The 20,073-nt window shown below is 42.5% G+C and overlaps 1 protein-coding gene across 1 annotated transcript in view; it reads right to left on the bottom strand.

Annotated features, from left to right (window-relative positions):
- LOC137352476 (guanine nucleotide-binding protein subunit beta-5) overlaps positions 1-20,073 on the bottom strand; it is an 81,069-nt gene that overhangs the window by 52,284 nt on the left and 8,712 nt on the right. Inside the window, exon 4 of the mRNA XM_068017989.1 lies at positions 16,910-17,046. Coding sequence (XP_067874090.1) covers positions 16,910-17,046 — 137 coding nt within the window. The remainder of the gene's footprint in view (positions 1-16,909; positions 17,047-20,073) is intronic.

Here is a 20,073-nt window from a genome sequence, read left to right as displayed (position 1 = left end):
AAGGGCAACCCCACAACCTCTAATGTCCAGTTTCTTTGGGTGCTCCCTTAGTAGTATACCTGGAAACTGATCGAGGAGATATCGCTCCTACATTATCAACATAATATTTCAATACTTTCACCTGTTTCAGGCCAAAGCTTCCCGTCTGCAAATGCTTCAGGAAATACATGTCAAGAATCAATGGGATAGGGGTTTGGCATTTTGGGTATCTGCCTCTTATTCTTTTCACTAACACATTGCAACTGGAGCGTGCTGACAGAGGAAGACTGTCTCCATTAACATTTACATCAAGGCTTATTTGGTAGTGCTCAGGACCAGGAAAACGAGCAAGTGTGGGATACAGCTGCCACGACCTCAACCAATGACAAAGACAAAGTTCACGGAGTCAAAGGACGGCTGTGAGCAACAGGCCTTTGGAGGACCCTACCCGAAGAGGAAATACCAGCTGCCAGGCTGGAGGGTGACGGAGGGTGGGGAAGGTGCCAGCCTTCTCCTCGAAAGGGGAAGAGGCTGCTCTCTCAATCCAGCAGACTCACAGGTTTTCCATTTCCAATATACACTCCTGCCAAGCAGAGTTTGTTGCAGTGAGCACGGTGCTGAAAAATAATCTCATGTTTCCCTATTCTGGCCTCTGAAATGCACTCTTCCCTGAAGTGTAGGGATATGCTATTGCTGCTGATACAATCACAGCAATGACTGCCAGCTTCAACCACTTCCCATTTTCAGCTGAAAATAGTGAATAATGCCAGATTTTCTTTGGCAAGAATTCTCAACTGGACTGATCATAACAACAGTACATAAGTACACATTTTTAACACTGTGCTACGACCACACAAGTGCACAAGGAAGGGTTAGCAAAACAAGAGCGTTTCTGATTTCCCTTCTGATATACACTGACCCTGAAATTCAGCATCTGCTTCAGTGCGCTCCTGCCAGAACGTTGAGCAGGAGTCTGCTGCAACAGCCCTAACCTCAGCCAGGATGTGGATAGCCCGGATGTTGGTCATGGGCTGTGGATTCTGGGATGGATTTATGGGGCTGAGCCATCTCCAACTTCTGCAAGACCATCAATGTGAGGTTGGGGATTCCCTAAGTTAGGAAATCCTGTGATCCATCGGAGTCAGGACGTGGCCTCGAGTCGGCACAGGTATATCTTGTGACATCTGGCGTATCTCATCAACAAGTGAGAAGATAGGCTCCACTTGAGGCCTGATGCCAAGTTCAGGGCCGGGACCAATGAAGATGAGTTTTAAAAATATTACCAGTAGCCCCCAACACAGCAATGTTTAATATGTGCTCTAGACGTGCAAGCTTCTCTCCCTGTTGAAACATTATACCTCTATTGTGTACTAAAATTGAAAACTATTAATATTGGAAACAATAGTGCTTGCAGAACTTCTCCAGCAACCAATCCAAAGAGTTCGATAAACTGGTGACAAAGGCCAATGAGGATTGCTTAAGCTGTTATTTTATCGCTGTTTAACCATTTGACTCCTGTAGAACTGCTCTCATACAGTCACATCAATGTAAGTGTCTCGACCTGTAGGTTGCTCATTCAGTACCACTACACTCCACACCTGTTTGTAAAGAGCATCACTATGGTATAAATCTTACCACACAATTACCAAAAGCAGAAGGGGTTTTTGACTTTTGTCTGAAAGAAAATTGCTGGGCTGTGGGCAAAGAGCAGGGAATGGGACTAATTGGATAGTTCTTTCAAAAAGCCAGCACGGGTACGATGGGCTGAATGGCCTCCTTCTGTTTATTTTTATTTTATTTATTTAGGAGATACAGCACTGAAACAGGCCCTTCGGCCCCCCGAGTCTGTGCTGACCATCAACCACCCATTTATACTAATCCTACATTAATCCCATATTCCCTACCACATCCCTACAATTCCCCTACCACCTACCTACACCAGGGGCAATTTACAATGGCCAATTTACCCATCAACCCGCAAGTCTTTGGCTGTGGAAGGAAACCGGAGCACCCGGCGGAAACCCACGCGGTCACAGCGAGAACTTGCAAACTCCACATAGGCAGTACCCAGAACTGAACCCGGGTCGCTGGAGCTGTGAGGCTGCGGTGCTAACCACTGCGCCACTGTGCCGCCCTGTTCTCTATCATTCTATGATTCTATGGAATGGGTACAAAGTTGGCAGATTGGAGCTCCTAACCTCATTTGAATGCTTGCTGCCAATGAGATGGGGGCAGCAAACAGGCGCCCTGCTGCAGCTCGCTGGGTAAGGGAGAGCAGGATATTAACCAGATCCCACACTGAGCTGACCAGCTGGTTGGGGAACAAATCGTGGAAGGGCGTGAAACACAGGTTGGCAGCAGGCTGCTGTATTTTTTTGTGGAACCAGGAGGAGAACTCCAGCTCCACCTGGCCCAACCAGGTTTCTTCCCCAAAATATTCCTGGACCTTTGCTGGAGTGGCCTCCAGCAGTCCCTTTAAGGACCACAGGTTAGGCCATTCACTGCCTGATACAAATAAATGAAGCATATGCAGTACAAGCTCCACCCATTTGTACTTGAAAATTGCAAATGGGGGTCCAACAAACTCGATTTTCACAATTAAGCAGCCAAAACAGACCCACTTTAAAATTGCAATGGGCAAGCCATGGGCATCAATGGGACTCAGGATGCCCCCTCACTCCCAATTTTCAGTGGCCGCTGCCTGCTTTTCAGGCAAGAAACAGACAAACATAAGAAATGGGAGCTGGAGTAGGCCATCCAGCCCTTCGAGTCTGCTCTGCCATTCAATAAACTCATGGCTGATCCTCTACTTCAATGCCATCTTCCCACATTATCCCCATATCCCTTGATACCCAAAAATCTATTGATCTCTGCATTGAATATACTCAACAACTGAGCATCCCATAGCTCTCTGTGGTAGAGAATTCCAAATGTTCACAACCCTTTGAGTGAAGAAATTTCTCCTCAAAAATCAAGGCTGACACTCCAGTGCAGTACTGAGGGAGTGCTGCACTGTCAGAGGTGCCATCTTTTGGATGAGACGTTAAACCAAGTTTACGTCTGCCCTCTCAGGTGGACATAAAAGATCCCATGGCACTATTTCAAAGAAGAGCAGGGGAGTTCTCCCCGGAGTCCTGGCCAATATTTATCCCTCAACTCAACTAAAACAGATTATCACATTGCTGCCTGTCAGAGCTTGCTGTGCGCAAATTGCCTGTTGTATTTCCTACATTACAACAGTGTCTACACTTCAAAAGTACTTCATTGGCTGGAAAGTACTTCGAGACATTCAGTGTCATGAAAAGTGCTGTATAAATGCAAGTCTTTCCTTCATTTTTCTTGTCCAAAACGGCTGACCCCTTATTTGAGACTGTGAGCCTATAGTTCTAGAAATGGATGGCTGACAGATGAAAAATTGTCTCCCCACAATATTTTCCAATCAGCTTTTCCAGTGCTGGCTGTACAAATATAAATAATTCTGTTGATGGTCTGGTACTGGATAGTTCTTTGGTTTGTTTCCAGCACCCTCTGAACTAGACTGAGCAAGGAGAACAATCAGTCTGTGTTCACACTCTATCAGAGCTGGTGGACCAAGGCGAGAAAACCGATATCTGCTGAGAACAGGATTGGGCTCAGCTGTGATGCCTAACATGACTGAATAGTCCTCCAACAGTCACTGTGGAAGTGACTCTATGATCTGGTGCTCCTTACAAGGAGTAGTGTTCACAGGGAGTACTTTGTAGGAAATCGCAGTCGGGGAGGGCAGAGCCCATAATTTCCTGTTGGAGGACATACATCTTGTACAAGCTTCACATGAAGGATGATCGCTTGGGTAGGGCCGCAATGGTTGGCAAGCACCTTATTGGAGGGGTGGGGATGAGGGTTCATGAATGAATAATTCTCCATTTTGATTGCTTATTTATAAAAAAAACAAGATTAGACAAAAATAGCCAGGTGCATACAAACAATAATGGGAATTAGGCCCTTCTTAATTCTCTCTCTGAAGTGGCTACTTCATCTATGTGATGTTAATAAAACAAATGAGCTTCCGCCCGTTCCATCGGGAGGAATTGTGTTTGGTTCTCCTGATAGATGTCGCACCTCCCCGGGGACTGGCTGGGACAGCTGCAAAAACAGTGAATGGAATTTCTTGACTTCTGCAGCAGTGCCAAAACCCCAATAGGTGCCAGTGGGAGGCTGTCGCTATGAACGACAATCAATATGCTTCGTTTGAAATCAATGAATCAGCATTTTTCCTGCCCTCCTCAATTTCAAATAAAATACAAATATTCCCCTCTGAATCTAGTTACACTCTTTATTGTCCAGAAAAACTGCAATTTTATAAACCGAATCTTGCAGCAATGAAATCAAATTAATTGTTTTCTCGGAGGAGAAAGAGCACTGGGTAAGACAATAGATTGCTTCAAGAACTCCACTGCAATTAAGGGGAAGCTGGAGCACCATATGGGCTTCAGACAGAAAGGATGGAGCTCTGAGCTGTAACAGACAGGCAGACGGAGCACTGAAGCAGTGCACAGGCAGATAATTGAAAGGATAAATTTCCATCTCAGCATTAATGTAAATGGTTGTTGTAAGTACAAAGTTACTTAAAAGACTCCAGGGATTTTACATCCACTACTGTACCTGGACAGTCACTTGGGCAAATGCAGATTAATTAAGGAAAGCCAGCATGGATTTGTTAAGGACAAATCATGTTTAACTAACTTATTTGAGTTTTTTGATGAGATAAGAGAGGTCGGATGAGGGTACTGGAGTTGATGTGGTGTACATAGACTTCCAAAAAGCACTTGATAAAGTGCCTCATAACAGACTTGTCAGCAAAGTTACAGCGCATGGAATAAAAGGGACAGTCGCAGCATGGATACGAAATTGGCTGAGTGACAGGAAACATAGAGTAATGGTGAATGGTTGTTTTTCGTACTGGAGGAAGGTTTATAGTGGGGTTCCTCTGGGGTTGGGACCTCTGCTTTTCATGATATATATTAATGATGTAGACTTGGGTGTGCAGGGCACAATTTCAAATCTGAGGAGGACACAAAACTTGGAAATATTGTGAACTGTGAGGAGGAAAGTGTTCAACTTCAAAAGGACATAGACAAGTTGGCGGAATGAGCAAACAACTGGCAGATAAAATTTAATGCAGAGAAGTGTGAATTGATTCATTTTAGTAGGAAGAATGAGGAGAGGCAATTTAAAATAAAGGGTCCAATTCTAAAGGGGCTGCAGGACCAGAGGGACATGAGGGTTTATGTGCAGAAATCATTGAAGGTGGCAGGATAGGTTGAGAGCACGGTTAATAAAGCATACGGGATTCTGGGCTTTATATCTAGGGGCATAGAGTACAAAAGCAAGGAAGTTATGATAAACCTGTATAAAACCCTGGTTTGGCCTCAACTGGCCTATTGTGTCCAGTTCTGGACTCCACACTTTAAAAAAGATGCGAAGGCATTACAGAAGGTGCAGAAAAGATTCATGAGAATGGTTCCAGGGATGAAGAACTTTAGTTACATGGATAGATTGGAGAAACTGGGGCCGTTCTCCTTGGAGAAGAGAAATGTGAGAGGAGATTTGAAAGAGGTGTTCAAAATCATGAGGAGCATGGACAGAGTAGAAAGAGAGAAACTGTTCCCATTGGTGGAAGAATTGAGAACCCGAGGACAATGATTTAAAAGAAGCAACGGCAGCATGAACTAAAACCTTTTTACACAGTGAGTGGTTAGGATTTAGAATGCACTGCCTGTGTATAGAGGCAGAGTCAATCATGGCTTTCAAATGGGAATTGGATAAGCAACTGAAGGGAAACAAATTTGCAGGACTATGGGGAAAGGTGGGGGAATGGGACTAGGGGAGTTGAACCTACAGAGAGCTAGCACAGACACGATGGGCTGAATGGCCTCCTTCTGTGCGGTAACCATTCTATGATTTTAAGTGTCAGACGTGTCTCAGTTTGCAGTACTCTCGCCTCTGAGTCAGAAGGTTGTGGGTTCAAGCCCCACTCAAGAACTTGAGCACAAAAATCTAGGCTGACGTTCCAATACAGTACTGAGGAAGTGCTGCATTGTTGGAAGTGCCGTCTTTCAGATGAGATGTTAAACCGAGGCCATGTCTGCCCTCTCAGGTGGACATAAAACATCAAGGGAGTTATCCCTTATGTCCTACCCAATATTTATCTCTCAATCAACATCACAAAAACAGATTTATCTGGTCATTATCGCATTGCTGTTTGTGGGAGCTTGCTGTGCATAAATTAGTTCCTACATTATAACAGTGACTGCACTTCAAAAGTACTTCATTGGCTGTAAAGTGCTTTGGGACATTCTGTGGTCATGAAAGACGCTATATAAATGCAAATCTTTCTTTTTATGTGTTGTCGCCCTTTGTGTGAAAAAGAACTTCCTAACCTCTGTCCTAAACTTGTTCTTCACTAGCTTGAAACACTGCAGGATAAATTTAACCCAACCCACAGGATTAGGTGAAACACCTCAATGAATATTACTCTCCATTGACTTTGCCTGGGTTTGGTTAAAGCTGTCCCCACTGTCATTGCATTTCCTACATTATAACAGTGACTACACTTCAGAATTACTTCATTGGCTGGAAAGTGCTTTGGGACATCCTAGAGTTCTATATAAATGCATGTCTTTCCTTCTTTCTTTTAGTAGGTGACGATGCAGTTTGAGCATGACAGCCTCAAATTAATATTCTACATGTTTTGGCTATGTAGTTCAGTAGTCTGATTGCTGCTTTGGATATGTCGAGTGTTGTATCTATTAAAACACTATGTCGCTTTCAATTTCATGCTTTTCTATTTTAACAGCATTTATGCACTATGAATGTTCCCCATTTTTCTTCCTACATGTGGCACTTGTCTGTGCTAAATTCCATCTGCAATTTTTCTGCCCAATTGTCCAACACATTTTATACTCCCCAAGCAGCAGCCTCCTCAGAATCAACTGCAACTCCTAGTTTGGCATCATCTGCAATTTTCACCAATGGATATTAAATCCAAGTCATTGATGTAAATTAGAAATGGCAGTGGTCCCAATATAGATTCCTGGAGCACTTTGCTCAGCACTTTCCCCACCCAACACAACTCCTTTAATAAGTGCCAGCTGTTTGTTACTTTTAGGTTGATTTCCAAGATTTACCCCAATTCCCCCCAGTATGAAGCTTGACATGCTTTTTTGGAAGTCTAAGTACACCATGTCATGGGGTTTTCCACAGGCCGTCTGGTGGATCTGCTCCTGTGTTTGACTACAACCACCATTCTCAGATCCAGGATGCATCAGATCTTTGGAGGGGGCAGGGTGGGGGGGGGGGGGGGGGAAAAGAGGGGGAAGGGGGAGGAAATGGGGGCTCCTCTGCTGAGAGTTTGCCATTTTCTCTAGACCTTTTGTGCATCCAGGTGATGACACAGTATCCACCAGTACACCTGAAACCTTCCGCAACCAGTGGGCAGTGCTGGACGTGATGAAGGAAACCACACCATGATTTAACTGTAAATGTTTTAGTTTGACTGAGTCATTTGTATTAGTGGTGCCCTCCTCTTGACCCAGTTCAAAATAGTTCACACTCTATGTGGAATGCCACCTCCTCCAAAAAGTCAAGGTGGTTGATCAGTCAGGGTCCTCCCCTTCTGTGCTGACTGCTGTTTATTATTATAATACAGATTTAATCCTGATGGCCGATCCTGTTATGTTATATTGAAGCAGGACTAATAGATCTGTAGTTCCCTACATCTGAATGCTCACCTCTTTTGAAAACAGGCACCACATTAACTTGTTTCCAGTTCACTGGTACCTCCGCAATGTTAATCAGCTCCCTTACAATCACTGTCACTACCTCACAAGTCTCCTCCCTTGTCTGTCTTAGTGCTCTAGGATACATACCATCTATCCCTGGGGCAATACCCCCGATAAACTCTGCTACTGATTTATTTTAATACATTAGATATGACAATATCAAAGTACAAATAAAATGCACCTCGGTATGGACATCACTGACAGTCCCCCTTCCTTACAGTAACTGTCTGACCCCTTCAGGATGCACAATCTTCACCAAAATTGTTTCAAGGGAGCACTGGTCTGTAATTAGGTTTTCAGCATGTTATCGGACATATTTCATAAGCATACAGTCCAGAAACAAAACAGATGCAAGTTGATAAAGATTTTAGCACATTGAATTTTTAAAAGCAAACAAATAATAAAAGAAACTTTAAACTTAATTTTGGCCTGGATGTTGAGGTCAGTGGCAAATGAGCAGCCCTTGCTATTCACTAAACTTCCACTTGTCTATAAAGTCTCTGTGGTCGTTTGCACTGGAACTTGCAGTTATTTGAGAGCAAAGCAGCACTACACCCTCCACAGGGGACGTGGGACCTGTGGGAATAGGGCGAGCAATGTGTGCCTCCTTAACCAGATTGAAAAATGCTCACTGAGACGCTAGAGTCTAAACCAAGAAGTATAAATTAGAATATTTAATTTAATGTACAGAAGCAAAAGAGAGAAGGAAAGATGAGATTAAGAGAGAGATATAAAATAAACAAAAAGAAAATGGTGAAAAAAAAAAATTTTTTTTAAATCTCCAACAATAATTAAAATCTGAAGAAATGAGACTCCACACTTGTAAAAGTAAATTTTCAGTAACAGAGTTTTTTTTAAGCAGTAATTAAGACCTATCATGATATTAAAAGTTCAGTCACATTTAAATGGACAAGCTTCAACTTTTTCTGGTGTGTTCAGTGGGTAAGTACCGCAATTTTATGCCCTTCCTGTATTTGAATACTTAGTCTCTCAGAGATACTGGTACAGTGCAACTTCTGGAGGAGCAGGGCAACTCGGGCAGAAACTTACTGATTTCCACGTTGAACTGCACATGTGCAGATGCCTAAAGTTGTCATCCAACTTCCTGCTTAACAATGGTGAGCACTGATAACCTCACCAGTATTACCACAGAATATAGGCCAATGTTAGAACTTGAGGCTAAATTGAATGGTTTTGTGTTCGACATAGAGGGTCAATGATAGGGTTTCCCTCTCACTCAGCTGTTTATTAGACAAATTTGAAAATTATACTTTGTTCCACTTATCAGAAGCAAATCACTAAATGTTCCTTTATCCTGATATTTGTTTTTCTTTGTTTTGGTGGCTTTATTGTGTAAATTCTGGCAAAATTACTGCACAGCTGAGGTGTTTCATTATTTGAGCAAAACAAAAATGGAAGGTGGCAGCACAAATATAATCTTAGCTAATGCCAACTGGAGTGCAGCTTGTTCAAAGAGAGCTAATGGGATTATGCTGCTCATCTGCATTTGTGCAAAACGTCAGTGCCCTTTTCTCTCATTTCTGTGAGACCTGTAGCAGTGCTCACTGCTGAGTTACATTCTTCAGTGATGGTCTGTCAAGATAATGTGAGGAAAACAAAATATTACATAAATTCCTCAAATATTCCAGAAATAGATAGAATTTTGCTTCCAAGTATACAAGTTCCCCTGTGGAGTACAGTTCAACCAGAAACCCATGGTTAGGATAGGGAGACAGTTTTCAATAAGGCTTGAACACATAAGTAAAGCAGGTGATAGGGCCACACGTCATCCACTATCCTGAGAAGTGCTTCATATAATGAACAGCATCATGCTTTCAGTGATTTATCCCAGTGTCTCTCCCACATTCTCCAACCTTGTTGATGTCCTGCACTATGGGGCTTGGCTCACCATGTTCTCTCAAACTACATGGTACAGCCCTGTTTGTTTGTTTGTTTGTCATACAGTGACGCAATTCATAATGTTGCAAAATCACCATCACATCACTTTTACATGATATCATCACAACAAATGAGCACATGGCTCTTCTCCCTTCTCAGCCATTAAGGCAATGGCTCTTGAGCAATGAAAATACAACTGACAAGGTCACAATAGCATTGTTTGTGACCTATGTGCAATTTAAAAATTGTAGAAATAGACAGCCAAACATGGCAAATAACTCAAAGATCTCTACACACAATAGAATCCCTCCTATTGGCCCAATTAACATTAAAAGTGGTCAATGTCACAGCCACTTCATTTCTAAAACTGGAGAAATGCCAAAGGATGTCTCTCTTGCAGCTACATTAAAACGGAGGTGTGCTTGTAGTGAAATACAACAAAGACAGCACGCGAAGATTGGGTTACCTAGAGAAGTAGCTCTTTCCAACTGGAACAAACCGTGGTATTGTTGAACACATTACTGTTCACATACCAATAATTGCATCACCTCCTTCCCCATCCCTCAAGGCTGCCACTGACTTCCATCCCAACAGTTTCAATTCTACTTGAACCTGTACCAGATGGCTCCAAATATTACAAAATAATTCAACCGATTTAATAAAAGGTGTCTACACCACAGGGACAAAGCAATTTCCACTAATTGTCCCTGGCAAATTGTTATAGTCTTTTTTTTTTTACAATATTACAGACAAAGGTTTATAATCTGTGGAGATGAAGGAGCAATCCATCAATCAGAGTAATGACATTTTAACTTTGCAGACTTAAACAGTACTGTCTCTTTAAAGGTAACATGTCCTTCCTCCCACCCCCACAATTTACAGCACATTCTTGTTTATGATGCTTCAAATGAAGGTAGATTGCTTCCTTATCTGTCAATCAAGGGGTCTGGGAGAATTTTAAAACACATTGTTTTTGAAGAGAATTAAGGAAAAATACCATGAGGGTCACCCACTGGAAAACTTGGTTATGTAGCATTAGAGATTGTCAGGCCTACTCCTGCTCCTAGTTCATATGTATTGTTTGTGCAATAATATTTTGCAGAATTACACAATAACGGGTACTTAGATAATGCCTTAAGACATTCTAGATATTTCATAAAGGGGAACTGGACACAGAGTTCGTGAAAATGACCAAGGTGTAGCTGAAGAGTCAGGTTTTGTTAAAGCTTTTGAAAGTGGGGAGAGTTGCAGCACGGTGCAAGTATTTAGGAAAATGGAACAGTAGCATATTGATCATGTTAATGGACTGGTTATCCAGAGGCCTGGCCAAATGATCCAGAGGCATGAGTTCAAATCCTACCACAGTAGCTGTGGGTAGAATTTAAATTCGGATAAGTAAGGAAATCTGGAATAAAAAGCAAGCATCAGTAATGGTGACCATGAAACTACTGAATTGCCATAAAACCCAGCTGGTTCACTGATGTTCTTTAGGGAAGGAAATCGACCGTCCTTCCCCGGACTGGTCAATATGTGACTCCAGACCCACAGCAATGTGGTTGACTATTAACTACCCATGAAAAGGCCTAAAAAGCCACTCAAGTACACTGCTATATAAAAAAAAAAGCACAAGGCTGAAACTGAACAGATCAACTGGCTTTGACCTAGCTGTCAGATTCAGACACAACAAAGACACATACAGCCCAGTCGACCCTGCAAAGTCCTACTCACTAATAAGAAATAGGAGTGGGGTGGACCGGTCGGCCACTCGAACCAGCTCCACCATTCAACACGATCGTGGCTGATCTTCCTCCTCAACTCCACTTTCTTGCCAGTTCCTCCTATCCCTTGATTCTCTGTGAGATCAAAAATTTAAATCGATCTCAGTCTTCAATATACTCAATGATGAAGCATCTTCAACCTTCACAACCCTCTGAATGATGAAACTTCTCCTCATCTTAGGCCTAAATGATCCACTCCTTATCCTGAGGCTGTGCTCCCAAATTCTAGCTTAGGAAAACAACCTCTCAGTGTCTACCCTGTCGAGTCCCTTCAGAATTTTGTATGTTTCAATGAGATTACCTCTCACTCTTCTAAACTGCAGACAGTATATACATCTGCGGACTTGGGCCAAAATTGAGAGACCAGTCAAGCAACAGTCTAATATAGTCATACTCACACAAATATACCTTTCAGCCAACATCCCAGACTCCTCCATCACTATCCCTTGGTATGCTCTGTCCCACGTGTAGGACAGATCCACCAGAGGTGGTAGCACAGTGTATACAGTCAGAAGGGAGTGACCCTGGGAGTCTTCAACGTTGACTCCGGACCCCATGAAGTCTTATTCAGGTCAAATATGGGCAAGGAAACATCCTACTTACTGCCCTCCTTCAGCTGATGAATCAGTACTCCTCCATATTGAACACCACCTGGAAGATGTCCTGAGGGAAGCAAGGACACAGAATGTACTCTGAGTGGGAGACTTCAATGGCCATTAATACACATGGCTCAGTAGCACCACTACTGACCGAGCTGCTTGAGTCCCGAAGGCCATGTCTGCCAGACTGGGCCTGCAGCAGGTGGAGAGAGAACAAACATGAGGGGAAAATGTACTCGGCCTCATCGATCTACCTGTCACAGCTGCATCTGTCTGCGACAGTATTAGTAGGAATGACTACTGCACCATCCTTGTGGAGACCAAGTCCCATCTTCACACGGAAGACACCCTCCATTGTGTTGTGTGGCACTATCAACATGCTAAATGGGATAGATTTAGAATAGATCTAGAGGCTCAAAACTGGGCATCCATGAGGCACTGTGGGCCATCAGCAGCAGGAGAATTTTATTTAACCACAATTTGTAATCTCATAGCCCAGCATATCCCTCACTCTACCATTACCATCAAGCCAGGGTATCAACCCTGGTTCAGTGAGGAGTGCAGGAGAGTGTGCCAGGACCAGCACCAGATATACCTAAAAGTGAGGTGCCAACCTGGTAAAGCTACAACACACAAGTACATGCATGCTAACAATAGAAGTAGCATGTGATAGACAGAGCAATGCCAATGGTCTGCCCGAAACTTGCTGGTCTTCCAGCGCCAAGAGTTGTCCACGACCGAATGTTGCAGACTGGCACATTCCAAGGTCCAGGACTACGTGCTGAGGGACGCACTAAAGCTTGGGGCAGCCGCAGCAAAGGTTCAATGGGGAAAGACCACTGTGTAAGGTCCCCCCACCAAGCTGAACTGAGGGGCTGGATCCATGGAAAACCCCTCGGACTGTATCTGGAAAATATTTGTTTGCTGTAAAATGTACATGGCATGAAAAATGAAATGGAAGGGTTGTGAGGCAACTCACTCCTGTATTGAAGGAAACTGATCTCCTTTGCACTCTTTGTATTGTCTGACTTGGTGCTTTTTGGAACTGTTTTGTAATGTATTTTTTTTTTTTAAACATATTTTTATGAATAAAGTATATTTTGGAAATTAAAAAAAAAAGCAATGCCACAACCAATGGATCAGATCTAAACTTTGAAGTCCTACTACATCCAGTCATGAATGGTAGTAGACAATTAAACAACCATCCAGAAGAGGAAGCTCCACAAACATCCCCGTCCTTAATGATGGGATGCCCAGCGCATCAGAGCAAAAGACAAGGCCCGCCAAGGCTGTCCACAAAAATTAGGATAAATCCAATCTGGCCAATTATCACCCCAATCAGTCTGCTCTCAACCATCAGCAAAGTGATGGAAGGTGTCATTGAGTGCTATCAAGCGGTATTTACTCAGCAATAACCTGCTCACCAGAGCTCAGTTTGGGTACCGCCAGGACCACTCAGCTCCTGACCTCATTACAGCCTTGGTCCAAACATGAACAAAAAAGAGCAGAATTCCAGAGGTGAGGTGAGAGTGACTGCCCTGGACATTTTACTGAATGTGGCACCAAGGAGTCATAGCAAAACTGAAGTCAATAGGAGGCAGGGGAAAACTCTCCACTGGTTGGAATCATACCTAGCACAAAAGAAGATGGTTGTCTTGTTGGAGACCAATAATCTCAGCTGCAGGAGCTCCTCAGGGTAGTGTCCGAGGCCCAACTATTTTCAGCTGCTTCATCAATGACTTTGCCTTCATCATAAGGTCAGAAAGGAGAATGTTTGCTGATGATTGCAGTGTTTAGCACAATTTGAAATGTCTCAGATACTGAAGCAGTCTGTGCCCACATGCAGCAAAAGCTGGACAACATTCAGGGTTGGGGCTGATAAGTGGCAAGTAACATTCACACCACGCAAGAGCTAATCAATGACCATCTCCAAAAAGAAACAGAGAATCTAACCATCTCCCCTTGACGTTCATGGCATTAACATCGCTGAATCCTCAACCATCAACATCCTAGGGGCTTACCAGTGACCAGAAACTTAACTGGACCAGCCATATAAATACTGTGGCTACAAGAGCAGGTCAGAGGCTGGGAATTCTGCAGTGAGTAACTCACCTCCTGACTCCCCAAAGCCTGTACATCAACAAGGCACAAGTCAGGAGTGTGATGGAATACTCTTCACTTGCCTGAATGGGTGCAGTTCCAATAACACTCAATAACTTCAACACCATCCAGGACAAAGCAGCCCGCTTGATCATCACCAAATCCATCACCTTAAACATTCACTCCCTCCACCACTACAGCACAGTGGCAGCACTGTGTATCATATACAAGATGCACACAGCAACTCACCAAAGATCCTTCGACAGCACCTTCCAAACCTACAACCTCTACCACCTGGAAGGACAAGGGCAGCAGTTGCATGGGAACACCATCACCTGCAAGTTTCCCTCCAAGCCACACACCATTCTGACTTAGAACTATATCACCATTCCTTCACTGTCACTGGGTCAAAAACCTGGAACTCCCGCCCCAACAGCACTGTGGGTGTACCTACACCAGATAGACAGCAGTGGTCAAGAAGGTGGCTCACCACCAACTCCTCAAGGGCAATTAGGGATGGGCAACAAATGCTGGCCTTGCCAGCGACGCTCACATCCCATGAAATGAATTTTTTAAAAAGTGGAGCAAAGACCATGAAGGAATTTGTAAATGCAATTGAAGATCACAAAAACACAAGAACACAAGAAGTAGGAGCAGGAGTCGGCCATTCAGCCCCTTGTGCCTGCCCTGCCATTCAATAAGATCATGGCTGATCTGTCCCAGGCCTCAACTCCTCTTTCGGGCCTGCTCTGCCTAACCATCGAATCCCCAAGATTTAAAAAATCTATCTAGCTCCTCCTTAAATACAATTAGTGATCTGACCTTCACAACTCTCTGAGGTACAGAATTCCAGAGATTCACCACCCTCTGAGAGAAGAAATTCCTTCGCATCTCAGTTTTAACTGGGTGCCCCCTTATTCTGTAACTATGTCCCATAGTTCAAGATTCCCCCACCAGTGGAAACATATTCTCAACATCTACCCTATCAAGCTCCCTTAGAATCTTATACGTTTCAATAAGATCACCTCTCATTCTTCTAAACTGCAATGAATAAAGGCTGTTATTTAGCCGTTCTTGATAAGTCAACCCCTTCATCTCAGGAATCAGCCTAGTGAACCTTTTCTGAACTGCCTCCAATGCTAGTATATCCTTCCTTAAATATGGAGGACCAAAACTGTATGCAGTACTCCAGGTGTGGCCTCACCAACACCCTCTACAGTTGTAATAAGACTTCCCTTTTTTAAACTCTAATCCCCTGGCAATAAAGGCAAAAATTCCATTTGCCTTCTTAATTACCTGTTGCACCTGCATGCTAACTTTTTGTGTTTCATGTACAAGAACACCCAGATCCCTCTGTACTGCAGTATTTTGTAGCCTTTCTCCATCTAAATTATAATCTACCTTTTTATTCTTCCTACCAAAGTGGATTACCTCACACTTTCCCACATTGAACACCATCTGCCAAGTTTTTGTCCACTCACTTAACCTATCTATATCCCTTTGCAAATTCTTTGTGTCCTCATCACAACATGCCTTCCCACCTATTTTTGTATTGTCAGCAAATTTGGATACACTACACTCTGTCCCTTCCTCCAAGTCATTAATATAAATAGTAAATAGTTGAGGCCCTAGGACCAATCATTGTGGCACCCCACTAGTTGCAGCTTTCCAACCGGAAAAAGACCCATTGATCCCAACTCTCTGCCTTGTGTGTGTTAGCCAATCCTCAATCCATGCTAACACATTACCCCCAATACCCTGAGCTCCTATTTTGTGTCATGACACAAATGTAAGGTTGGGAAGGCAACAGTGGACAGGTGAGCAAGGCTTAGCAAAGGATAGGATGTGAGAGGCAGAGTTCTACATGAGTTTGGGTTCTGTGGAGTTTGTAAAGCTGGATGGCTGGGAGCAGTCACAATGTGTATGAAGGTGAAAATAATAATTCAACAAATCTTATGCATAGTTTTGATAATGTTGAATCAAATCTACAATTCATCTTAAGGCTTTAGCTAAGATTTATTTATAATGATGCACCCAAAAATCCCCAGGACACTGTGGAAAGCCATGACTGAGAAAAGATTTCCTTACATCATACAAGCAAGACATACTATAAAATTCATTGTGTAAATAAAACTAAAGTACACCGATCATAGACAGTGTCCAACTGCCCTTTAAGCTCCTTATTTCTAGATAATAAAGACTTTTAAACTTGGCAGAATAAAGGTTTTCCTTCCCAGGATTAAGAGCTCCCTGAAATGGTTGTACTGTGTTAATAATAAAAGAAACACAGTTTTCCTTTTTCTGAGCATCCTCCATTCTAGTATCAATTCCAAACTTTAGCTCAAACGATTCGAATATTCCAATCACAAATTTAAAATTGGATTTTTTTTTCCAACAGCAGATATAGACATTTTAACAATTGTTGGAAAGAAAGTTGGAAAGAACCTAACTTAGGTTGCAATACAAATTAATGAGAGAGAAAAGTGCACATTTTCTTGAACTACCTCCAGAATTAGGACCAAGACCATTTCCTCCCCAAACAGCTGTGTCTTTGTTTTACTACATTTGAGACTTCTCTGAACAAAAGCAGAGGAAAGCTTTATGGTCAGAATGTTGTTACTAGCAGGATGGAGGATGATCTCAGTTAAAATACATCTTTACTTGTTACCAGTGAAGCAACTCTAATAATGTACTGGCAATCAAATAGTGGGCAGAGGGACACAAATCTAACCTGGGAGGAACTGACAATTCTTCGCTTGTCTCGGCACCAGTCCATGCACAACACTTTATTTCCATGGCCTTTTAGAGTCCGTCTTGTCTTCATCACAAACTGTCCGAGAGCCTCTGTTCGCTCAGCAACCTGGTGAACTGGCAAGGACAGCAAAGAAAGGAATATTTGATAATTTTTAAAAGCCAGTCATGGAGTGAGAAATTATAAAGTGGTTTATACAATGCCATTTGCTTCATATAGTGAAAAGTATCATCACCATGGTAATCCTCATCGTGACTAAACAAATATAAGCAGCATACATGCCACACTGACTGTCCAAACATTAAACTCTGGAGGACGTATGGTATCTTCCTTCATCGTATACATTTTAACCTCCAGATGAAAATGGATGTAGTAGCTTCCCAGGCAGAGAATCACTTAGGAAGACCTCAATATAAATTCAACTCAGTGGTGAATTATTCAGACAGTCTCAGGTTAGTATTCAGCCGATGAAGATGGGATCTCACTGCCCCTATCAGCAGCCTCTACACAAGTGTCAAAGACTGAACGCAGATAATTGTTGTGGTCACATTCAGATTAGTGAACCATATCAGTGCACATAATCCTATCAATGTGGAACAGTTAATAGTCATCCCAGAAATTGTTCTGAATATTTGATGCTCCTTCAGGTTTGTTTAAAGCAAAAGCATAATCCTGATTGCATCAGAGGTAAAGTGCAAAGATCACACTGGGCAATTCCACAAAGCTGGGGACAACACAATCTGATGCCAAAATTAACGGACAAAATTGAATAAGAATACCTACGACTAGAATCCTAGGGAGAAAATCATATTAGTTTGCTATAAGTCCATGCTGAACTGCCCCTTATCCATTGAGCAATCACTGCTCCATCTGAAGGTTACATCTTCGATCCTGGACTACTCTATATTAATACTCAGCAGTACCATGCCATTTGAAATGGACAGTTCATGTAGTGGAACGTATATCCATCATGTTAATCCTCAGCATGGCCAAACCAAATTGAAGCAGCATACCTCCACACATTAAACTCTGGAGGATATCAATGTAATTGTCTTTCACATATACATTGTAATCCCTCATGAAAAGTAAAAAGGTCAGATACTGCAGGACACAACAGCAAGGGAAATAGAAAATAGAAGAAATCTGGAAATAAAAGCTGGTGTCAGAACAAGTGACCATGAAGCTGTCGATTGTTATAAAAACCCAACTGTTTCAGTAATGTTTTTCAGGGAAAGAAACCGGCCGTCCTTTCCCAGTCTGGTACTACATGCGACTCCTGTTTCTCACCAACGTGATGGACTTTTAACTCCCCTCTGAAATGGGCGAGAAAGCCTAATTGGTTGTATTAGAATGCTACAAGGAATTGCAATGGGTCAAGACAACCCATCATCAGCTTCTCAGGTTAACTAATGGCGGGCAATGAATGACGGCTTGCCAACAACACCCACATCCTGAGAATGAGCAAGAAGAAATGTTCTTGTGTACTGTTTCCTGCAAAGAAAACTAGGAAATTAAATCTTGTACTATTTTTGAATGTAATTCAAAGTTCAAAAGAAGTCCTGACACGTTAGATAAAGGTGCATGATAATTTTTCTCAGAGGCCCAAACTGTGTCAGAGATTCTCATTTGGAAGCTACAGTTCCCGAAGCTGTTAGGATTGTACAGCCAGTGTTGTACTTCTGTTCAGTGTAAATGCCAAACAAGTGAAGTCTGCTTTGCCAGTTGAAGTTTAGGATCCACTTTCCTGCAACAACAAAGCCACAATAGCAGGTGCCTGATTCCCATTCAGGTAGGACAAAGTGAAAAAACTTCATACAGCCCAGTGCATGTTTTTGATTTTCTTTTCCATCTTTGCCGTCTAGACTTTCTGCCTTCTCTACAACATCAAGCCATTAACCTCCCATCATCATTACAGGGCAGAGAGCAAGGAGAAAGCTCTAACCACAGCCCAGGTCACAACAGAACAAAAGTTACCTTCTTAATGTAACATTTATTGAGAAAATACTTCATCTTTTGTTGTTAGGCCACACAAACATACTACTAGCAACACCCTGAAACAGCACAAGAACACAAGGATAAAGTACTATTCTCGTCACTGTCACAAGTTATTTTAATCCACGGTCCATTATCCACTACATAACTGAATATTAGGATGGAATCAATAAACAGTCCTTGAGAAGAGCCAAGATTTTCACAATTCCAAAATGCGCAAAGACTTGTTTCAAATGGGCTAATAAACCATCGTGGAGAGACCTGAACCAAAACAAAAACCCACATTTTCTACTTCAGGCTAATTCGTAATACTTCAATTTTCTCTCTTTTTTTAAAGTATCAGCATACAGATGCAATCACACAAGATGTCCCTCTGCCTATTTTCTTTATCTCACCAATTTTGTCATTGTTGTAACAGTAGGTGCTGAGTGACTAATGTGCCTGGGGTGACAGCAAATGGGATGAAGTCGATGCCTTTTAAAAATATGGTCAGGACTAGCTTATCTGATCTATTATAGCTGGTCCTTAGAGTCTCATAGGAAGAGGCTGATCTCTGCTAATTTAAATGAGCAGATCATTTTTATTTTATTTTTATTTAGAGATACAGCACTGAAACAGGCCCTTCGGCCCACTGAATTTGTGCCGACCAACAACCACCCAGTTATACTAACCCTGCAGTAATCCCATATTCTCTACCACCTACCTACACTAGGGGCAATTTACAATGGCCAATTTACCTATCAACCTGCAAGTCTTTGGCTGTGGGAGGAAACTGGAGCACCCGATGAAAACCCACGCGGTCACAGGGAGAACTTGCAAACTCCACACAGGCTATAGTTTCTGGATATTGTCAAGCAAATTCTGGATGGGTAAAAGAGGTGGCCCTTTCTGATTTCTGGTAGTGAGCATCTATTTGGCCCAGTTATAAAATGCAATGGATATGTCCAGATTCCTTGAGGGTCTCGGAAGAAATCCTGAGCTGGTAATTCAGATCAGGTATTCAAGTTTCTAAATATCCTGGAGCCAGATCCTGAAGAACAGAAAGAAAGGAAGAAAAATAACCAATTTAATACATCTGATAGGGGACCCTAGGAATTGTAGGACCAGAGAAGATGATTTTGCTGATCTGAATATTTAGGGTTTGAGACAGC

Source organism: Heterodontus francisci, chromosome 38 (assembly GCF_036365525.1).
Source record: "Heterodontus francisci isolate sHetFra1 chromosome 38, sHetFra1.hap1, whole genome shotgun sequence".
NCBI lineage: Eukaryota > Metazoa > Chordata > Chondrichthyes > Heterodontiformes > Heterodontidae > Heterodontus > Heterodontus francisci.
The sequence above is the reverse complement of the archived record's forward strand: the minus strand, read 5'-3'. Positions and strand labels throughout refer to the sequence as shown.